Raw genomic sequence first — 9311 nt, 5'->3', positions numbered from 1 at the left:
ACTGGTTTATTCATATTGTTTTGTGTTGGTGTCTTTCTTTACTTTTTTTCCTCTTAAATTGAAAAGCTGTTGTGAATGTCAGTCAGGGCATCAAACCAAAATAAGGTGTCACTCTAGTAGCACTTCCTCTCCTCCACACTTCATTTTCCACTTTGGCCAATCCAGGAAGTGAGAGGAGGGGTAACAGTGGAGGTGAGTTGAGTGGATGGAGATGGGTGCCCCTGACAATCTGTTGCCTAAAGCACCTGCCTCAGTTGGCCTCATGGATAGGCTAGCCTAGTGCATATTCTAATAACTTGAACTATTTTTTCTGTGTGTGTGTTATGATCAAACCTATGAAAATCTACGATCTGCAATCCTATGCACATTTACCCAGCAGTATGTCGCATGGGATTGTGCTGTTAATTGATAAATCAGTTGTATGAGTTTAGTTGATCTGAGATTTGCTTTGTTGGGTAATTGTCATATGAGAAAAAAGTGGGTCCCAGTGCTAAATATGTAAGAAGCACTGGGTCAGAGGATGAAGGAGTCCAGTGCCAAATCTGCTTGTTCATCTTATGGTGCAATTTTTTTTTTTTTAAAGTTAAAGGGGCAAAAAGCAGGCTTTCCTTCTGTTCTTGGGGCAAAACCAAACTAGTGAATGAAACACCCTCCCAGGCTATTTTTTCTTGTTTACACCAGACATTACTATTCCCCCCCCCCTTCAAAGTAGGTTTGTCTTTTGCTTCTCCCTGGACTGGAAAAGGAGTTGGTCCATTGAGGAGAGCCTGAGGCTTAATGGTTCATAACTAGATGAAGTATTTACAATGCCTGGCCTGCAGAGAGAGACAGTGTTGTGGGTCAGGGATCTCTATTCAGTGGTCCCCAAACTTTTTAGAGGTCCTAGAGGAAGCTGCTACCTGATTTATAAACACCAAGGGGTATGGCTATAATGGTGATTAGGCAGCTTCCCCCCCCCCCTTAGCTGCTTGTTTAACCCTTGATGCGCATTGCCTAATTTGCCTTGTCAGTTTCATGACCCAACAAAAATTGGGTCATGACCCATTGGTGGGTAACCGGACCCACAGTTAGGAAATTGCTGCGTATTTTCCTGAGTCCCAATCAATTTAGCAGGCTGGCCAGTCAGCCTGGCACCTTGTCCAGTTTGGTAAGAAATGTCTAAAGTGTGGAGGAGTGGGTGACCTTGAAACACAGGAATATATGCCAGGTAAGGGTTGGATTCGCTTTCATCGCCATGACTGATTGCTTTCTAATAATGATAAACCAAATTAAACTTTCTATAGAATTATAACCTAAAGTGTTTACAAATATCAAAGCAAATATACAATTAAAAACCCCTCATTCAAAATAGCTGAAAGGAAGGCCACAGCTGTAGCAGGATAGTCCAGGACTGAGCACTGGTGCAAAATGTGGGCCTCAGGGGCTCATCTCTGAGATTTGCTGTCTTCCAGAGAATGGTCTGAGGGCATAGGAGCGGCCGCCTTGTTGAAGCAAAGCAGGTCTAGGTCTGGCAAGTGTGTGGTTAGGGCCTATGGAGTACCTTGAGTTCCACCATGGAAGGAAGACTGAATATCAACACTGTACTGTAATAAGCATATTCAGACCTCATATGCTTATTAATTCTACTTTGGAGGGGAGAACATTGCATCTTCTGCTACCTAAGGCTGAAGAGTCCTTTGTAAGACTGTGTGCATGCAAGAACCAATTACAGGAAGAAAAGTGATTTTGGAAAGTCCAAGCTTCTATTGTATTTACAATTAGCCCAATCATTTGCAATTTAAAATACTGCACCTTCTCAGCAGTTTCTAAATGACCCATGAACTTCTCCTGTTTGGATATTGCAGTGATTTTCATCCTTTTTCATCTCATGGCACACAAAGTATTAAAATTGTCAAGGCACACCATCAGTTTTTTTTACAACTGACAAGGCACACCATGCTATCTGTGGGGGGCTAACATCCCCCAATTGCCCTACTAATAAATGAATCTCCCCCAAACTCCCATGGCACACCTGCAGACCATCCATGGCACACCAGTTGAAAATGGCTGGGATATAGTCCCTCTGGAGGCTTGGTAAAAGAGGTACTTGGGATGGAATGTTGCCCTGGCCTACTGTGGTTTAAGTGCACCCTCCAGGAAGCTCATTGGGTGACCCTGGGCCAGATTACTGTATGCTGAAGTCTCCCTCACAGGGTTTTCAATCTCTTTTCAACCTCTTCATAAATGACCTGGAGACAGGGGTGAGCAGTGAGGTGGCAAAGTTTGCAGACAACACCAAACTTCTCCCGAGTGGTGAAGACCAGACGTGATTGTGAGGAGCTCCAGAAGGATCTCTCTAAACTGGCAGAATGAGCAGCAAAATGGCAGATGCGTTTCAATGTAAGTAAGTGTAAAGTCATGCACATTGGGGCAAAAAACCAAAACTTCACATATAGGCTAATGGGTTCTGAGCTGTCTGTGACAGATCAGGGGAGAGATCTTGGGGTGGTGGTGGACAGGTCGATGAAAGTGTCAACCCAATGTGTGGCGGCAGTAAAGAAGGCCAATTCTATGCTTAGGATCATTAGAAAAGGTATTGAGAACAAAACGGCTAATATTATAATGCCGTTGTACAAATCGATGATAAGGCCACACCTGGAGTATTGCATCCAGTTCTGGTCACATCTCAAAAAGGATATAGTGGAAATGGAAAAGGTGCAAAAGAGAGCGACTAAGATGATTACTGGCTGGGGCACCTTCCTTATGAGGAAAGGCTACGGCGTTTGGGCCTCTTCAGCCTAGAAAAGAGACACCTGAGGGGGGACATGATTGAGACATACAAAATTATGCATGGGAAGGATAAAGTGGATAGAGAGATGCTCTTTACACTCTCACATAACACTAGAACCAGGGGACATCCACTAAAATTGAGTGTTGGGAGGGTTAGGACAGACGAAAGAAAATATTTCTTTACTCAGTGTGTGGTTGGTCTGTGGAACTCCTTGCCACAGGATGTGGTGACGGCATCTGGCCTGGATGCTTTTAAAAGGGGATTGGACAAGTTTCTGAAGGAAAAATCCATTATGGGTTACAAGCCATGATGTGTATGTGCAACCTCCTGATTTTAGAAATGGGCTATGTCAGAATGCCAGATGCAAGGGAGGGCCCCAGAATGCAGGTCTCTTGTTATCTGGCGTGCTCCCTGGGGCATTTGGTGGGCTGTGGGCTGCTGTGAGATACAGGAAGCTGGACTAGATGGGCCTATGGCCTGATCCAGTGGGGCTGTTCTTATGTTCTTATGGTTGTTGTGAGCATAAATGTAGTATCCAAATATTTGTAACAATAAAATGGGAGAGGGGATGGGACATCATGTTCACTGTCCTGAGCTCCTTGTAGGAAAGGTGAGATAAAAAGGGGATAGATGAATACTGTATAATGAATGATAAGGTATTGTAATTTGTTTCTTTAAAGGGGGTTAAAAAGAAAACTTCAACTCCCAGCATGCTGTTCAGCAGACATTTCCCACCCTTCCTTGCAAAGGAAAGTGTCTCCAAAAAGGAGGTTGCTGATGATTTCCATCTCGTCCTGCGCGTTGCTGCTGCAGGCTCAGGAGCCCTGACTTGCTTGCTGGTCTGTCCCGGCATCCCTGTCCCGCGCTTGCATCCTGGTCGCCTCCTGCCCTGGGAAGATGGGCTGGATCTGAAGGGTGAGTGCAGTGGCAGGGACCCCCCAGCTGTGCGCCTCCAAGGTCTCTTGCATGGTTCATCTGCGATGAATTAAATGAATGCATGTGACAGACTTCTCCCCATTCGTGACGATCTGGCTATAGGTTACATATCGATCATATGCATACATGCAGGATCATATGCAGCCAATGCATCAGCTGTGCTGCTTAGTAAAGTGTATTGGGCAGGAGTCGCCTGCATGCATCGCCTGCATGCATCGTCCTGGGGTTCTCTGAGTCTGGAGGCTTGCTGGCCACCTGCACCCCATTCTGGATTGTTGAACACTTTTGGGATGTAAAAGTGGGGGTAGCACTTCATCCTAAAAATGAGAGCCAGCATTATTTTAGGGTTTCGACCTGGCATTTACTGTATCAGTGTGGGTGGTTGTACTGCCTTATGCCTTGCATTTATGATGCATGCACATTTGTGTTTCCTCTTTAAGGTGCTGACTTGTGCACTGATGCATCTGATCCTCTCCTCACAGCTTTTGGGGCGGGGGAACGTAAGCAAGCAAAGGGGTGGTGGCATTGGAATTATACACATTATCTCTGCATTTGAACATGAGACAAGACAAAAGGAAGAAAGGAGCATGTTGGTGTTGCTGTAAGGTTATAAGAGAGGAGGGAGTGATAGCTAAATGGAACCTACGCGTTCAGTCTATCTCTGAATTCAAGGTAAACAGCTAGGAAAGGCCCTTGCCTTCATGCCTTTCTTATGGGCTACCTGAGTGGCCCCTGCTGGGAACAGGATTCTGGGCTAGACGAACCTTTATTCAGATCCAGCAGGGCTGTTTGTGTATTTTATGTGTGACGGGTAGAGAGAGAAGCTACCTGCTCTGAGCATTTAAGACATAAGAAATTTAGGAACTCAAGCTTAATATCTTTAGAGCATGGATATCTAAACTTTTCGGCTGAAGGGCCGCATCAAATATCTGGCACAGTGTCGAGAGCCGTAAAAAAAAAATTAAATATAAAATTCAAATAAATACATTAGAGATGGAACTTAGATGAGTGAATAAATGAATGGGCTCAAATGTCCAGGACTTGTCCAAGCACAAACACAGCCCAAGAAATAAACCACACACTTAAATGGACCCCCATTCCCCCATCCCACAAGCACAACTCTGGTTGTGTTTGGACAACTGGGCTGGAGGCTCTAGATGTCAGTGCTCAGTGCTGCTTGGGAGCACCATCATGTAATGTTAAGAATTCCCCACTTCCTCAAGCTGTGAGAAGTCAAAGGGTAGCCCTGGAGAATTTGGACCAGTGTGAGAACTGGAAACTGGGGAATCTTTATAATATCTGCTTGTTTATAAATATAGATGCAGGGTACTTTGGGAGCAAGCAGATTGCAAAAATAGACACTGCAATTTCTCGTCCCGCATCAGGTTCCCAAAGAGAGCAACTCCCTCTCTCACACCTACCCCAGGATGCATTGCCTTCACCCAAACTGCTAGTGCTCTCTCTGTCTCTCTCTCTCTCTCTCTGTCCAGATTTAAAGTGCAAAATATCCTCTTAGATGTCCCTTCAACTTCTCAGGGATATTGCGCTCCAAAGACTGGATCCACTGAGGAACATTCAGCCTTCTTGTCAAACCATTCATCTCAGTGATAGGTCCGTTCATTCTAATCAGGACAGTCAAATTCACTGTCATAAGAACTGATGTACTGCATTAGCCCATTCAGCAAAGTTGATGGCCCTTCCAGGTGTGAATTGTGTTTTTCAACTTTGTTCTTTCCCTTCTCATTCATTTCCTCACCCAGGGGAAGTTGGGATTATAACTGAGAATGAGGAGATCCATCTCCAATGTGAAATGGATCACCATCTGCCAAGATTTCATGGGACGCACCCTTATCCTGTTGAAGACGCCCATCTGTCTACAGTGCCCTCTGAGGAGGAATGTCAAGGCAGGATGAATGGAGAGTGGGAGACCCAACGATGGTCAGGAGGGAGCTTGCAACATGGAGAAGTGTCTAACTGGGAGGAGGCCTCCAGTAGCAGCTCTGTGGTCTTTCTTGAGGAGGAAGGGGTTGTATGCAGAGAAGGAAACAGTGATATTGTGCGCGCATCTGATTTAGAGGATGTCGGGGAGTTTTCTGCACAGATGGAGGTTCCCAGAGGAGAGAATTTACTTGGGGAAGAAACAGAGCTAATCTGTTACCCAAAGGAGCTGCTGAGAGGTGGTGGATTTGCTGCCAAGGAATCCCTGGAAAGTGAAAACTCTGAGGAGGATGAAATGAAGGACCTTGGTTATGGGGATGAAAGCCCTATAGAGAAAATATCCATTGCGGTTGATGGTGAGATGATCCTTGACCCAGAGGAATCCGATGGGGAGAAAACTGAAGCTCTTTGTTGGGGAGAAGCTGCCCTGGGAGAAGCATCCACTGGAGGAGAAACTGAGGCAATTGTTTTCCAGGGTGGATCTCCATTAAGGGAGGGATCCAGTGGGGATGAACCTGAAGAAATCCCCTGTCAGCAGGGCTCTTTTTCAGGGAATGAATCTGATGAAGAGGCAGTTGTGGGGTGGGCTGTACCTGCGGAGGAACTGGTTACTGAGCAACAACCCGCAAAACCACGCCATATCTGCAGTGAATGTGGCCGTAGCTTGGCCAGCCATTCAGCCCTTGTCCGTCATTGCCTTATCCACACTGGAGAGCTTCCCTATGCTTGTACGGAGTGCGGGCGCCGCTTCCGACAGTCCTCAGCCCTTGTACGTCACCTCCGAGCCCATCGGGGTGAGCGTCCATACGTTTGCAGTGAGTGTGGCAAAGCATTTGGGGTCAGATCAGCATTGGTTCGCCACCAGAGGGCCCTTCACACAAGTGAGAGGCCTTATGTCTGTGGGGAGTGTGGTAAGGCCTATGCGGACCTTTCAATCCTAACAAAGCACCAACTGATTCATGTCAATGGGCGGCCATTTTCTTGTCCTGACTGCGGTCAGTCATTTGGGCACCGCACAACTTTGTCTCAGCATCGGCGAATCCACACAGAGGAACGGCCATACCATTGCACAGAATGTGGGCAGACTTTCCGGCAGAACTCTGCCTTAGCCAACCACCGCCAAGTTCATTCAGGAAAGCGTCCATATTCTTGCCAGTACTGTAGCAAAGCTTTTGCTGGCCGCCCTACTCTAGTCCAGCATCTCCGAACTCACACGGGGGAGAAGCCATACAGTTGTCTGGACTGTGGCCATCAGTTCAGCACCAGCTCCAACCTCCTGCAGCACAGACGAAATCACCTTGGCGAACGCCCCTTTGCTTGCTCCTTGTGCGGACGGCGTTTTGCCCGACGGCCTGATTTGACTCGGCATTATGTCACCCACGCTGAAGGCAGTGTCAGGCCCCACCGCTGTGGGGAATGTGGGCGACGCTTTGTGGAGCTGATAGACTTGGAGCAGCACCAAGCCACACACCGTGGCGAGCGGCCCTACGTCTGCAGTTACTGTGGCAAATCCTTCACAGAAGCCGCCATATTGGCCCGACACCGCCGTTCCCACCTTCCAACAACTCAACAGGCTTACAAGTGTGATGAGTGTGGCCAGACCTTTGGGCAGAGCTCTGACCTGCTGGCCCATGGGCGGGTTCACAGTGGGGAGCGCCCCTATGCCTGTGCAGACTGTGGCAAGGCCTTTGGGCGAAGCTCCAATCTGTCTCGGCACCGACTGGTACATACCCACGAGCGTCCATATGTTTGTGGGGACTGTGGAAAGAGCTACACCCAAAGCACCCATCTCATGGAGCATCAGAGGCAGCACACCGGTGAACGCCCTTACGAGTGTGTAGACTGCGGACGGTCCTTTGGCAAGAAGGGGCACCTGGACTCCCATCGGCATGTACATCGCCTCTTGCCTGGTGCTGATGGTGGTGCAGATGAAGCCCATGGGGCATGTGCTGACATGGGCAGTCCAAAAGACTTGTGAAGGGGGATAAGCACAAGACTTGAGCATGGCTTAGCCCTGCAAGCCTGTCTTAAATACCACAGTTCTGCCCTATATCAGTGTTGCAGTGATAAAGGGCATGTGTGGAGTTCCATTTTGTGAGGGACCTAAAGCAATGTCGGTGTGTGATCTCAACCAACCCCCGTGTTTGGGAAGGGATTTCAGGCGAGAGGCATGTAGGTATGAACCACTGTACCTCATGCACTTCAACTCTTTGACTCCAAGTGAGAGTGCTTTGAAACTACCAATGTGAAAAGATAGTTGGTGACAGTGTGGTAAGTTGTGAGTTAAAAAGAACAGGTAAAAGACAGGAGTCTCAATTCCCATTACAGTGCATCTCACCTACACCCCTCCCTTACAGCAAGGTGGCTGTCCTTGCATGTCTTCAGCCCAGATCCTGGGTCACTGTTGAATTCTACTCCGTTCTGAGAGTGAGAAGAGACAACCTTGACATTTGTCTCCCTTCCCTCTATTCTGGTCTGTTCAACTCCATTGTCATCCTTGGATGCAAAGATAACCAGCAGTTAACTAACTTCCATATTACTGTTGATATGTTATGATTTATTTTTGAAATGTCGGGGTCCTTGACAATTGGATTCCATACTCTGCTCTGAGAGGGTAGTCTAGATTATTTTGGAGAAAAACTGAGCCAAGTATGTTCTCAAGAACCCCTCCTCTGCCTCGTACCTGCTGAGTTGTTATATCTTTGTTTGGGTTTGCAAATACATCTTTTTATATAGTACACAGATTTTGATTTTGTGTGTATGTGTGTTTCTTAAATGCATGGGCTTTAAAAAAAATAGAAATGGGAAAAGTAATTTAAAAATCTGCAGTGAGGATTCCATGTAGCCATGGGATCACAGTGAAGATTTGTGGGAAATTTAAGAATTTAGAGCAACAGGCTTACAACCCGCAGAGCTTGGATGCCAGTTCCTAAACTTCTGTGCACTTCTAGAGACCTGTTAGTAAGCCTGATGGTGAGAAATAAGTTAATTAAAAAATTCAAGGCTCCTGTGAGGGCAAAGGGACACAGAAGGTTGTTTAATGCAGTTCTGGACGAATTAATAATAATAATAACTATTTATATACCGCTCTTCAACTGAAACTTCACAAAGCGGTTTACAGAGAAAATAAAATTAACTCTTAAAATCACCCTTAAAAGAAAGTGTCTATGAATCTGCCAGAGCTTCTGTGCCAAGATGGTTTTTTCCTTGCTTCTTAGCCCAACTCAAACAGCTGTTTTTTTATAAAAAAAAATCCTTTGCAACCTGGGACAAGGTTCTTTTTTGCAGAATAACTGTCACTTCCAAATTCTGTACTCAGAATGAGGCAGAGATATGGATTCCTATTTCACCTTTAATTGTGGAGGATTTTTAAATGGCATTAGAATATAATTGAATTGCTTAGTAGTGGTCTCTGACTGCATACACACAGAAGGGTGTCAACGCTTGGTCAGCAACTAGATTTCTTGGAAGCCAGAAAAAGGTGAAGCCGTTGTTTGTCACTTCTCCAGGTGCCTCTGCCAATGTCCTGTTGTGCCACCGTCCTGTCTTGTAAAGTACTAAATATTCCCAGCATTTTTATTATCACACTCTCAAAAAGAAATCAGGAAAATAGCACATGGAGGTTTCCTATCTTTAATCGCCAGCATAACCCTGTAAGGTAGGTTAA

At 46.2% G+C, this 9311-nt stretch overlaps 1 protein-coding gene across 1 annotated transcript; it reads left to right on the top strand.

Moving 5' to 3' along the window:
* Positions 1 to 3621: 3621 nt before the first annotated feature.
* On the top strand, positions 3622 to 8346 carry LOC136652036 (zinc finger protein 345-like). The gene is made up of 2 exons (XM_066628859.1): positions 3622 to 3685; positions 5467 to 8346. Exon 2 carries the CDS (start codon positions 5517 to 5519, stop codon positions 7620 to 7622), a length of 2106 nt encoding a protein of 701 aa, XP_066484956.1. The 5' UTR covers positions 3622 to 3685; positions 5467 to 5516; the 3' UTR covers positions 7623 to 8346.
* Positions 8347 to 9311: the final 965 nt, after the last annotated feature.

Source organism: Tiliqua scincoides, chromosome 5 (genome assembly GCF_035046505.1).
Source record: "Tiliqua scincoides isolate rTilSci1 chromosome 5, rTilSci1.hap2, whole genome shotgun sequence".
In the NCBI taxonomy this organism is placed as follows: Eukaryota; Metazoa; Chordata; class Lepidosauria; order Squamata; family Scincidae; genus Tiliqua; species Tiliqua scincoides.
This window is presented reverse-complemented; position numbering and strand designations above follow the sequence as displayed.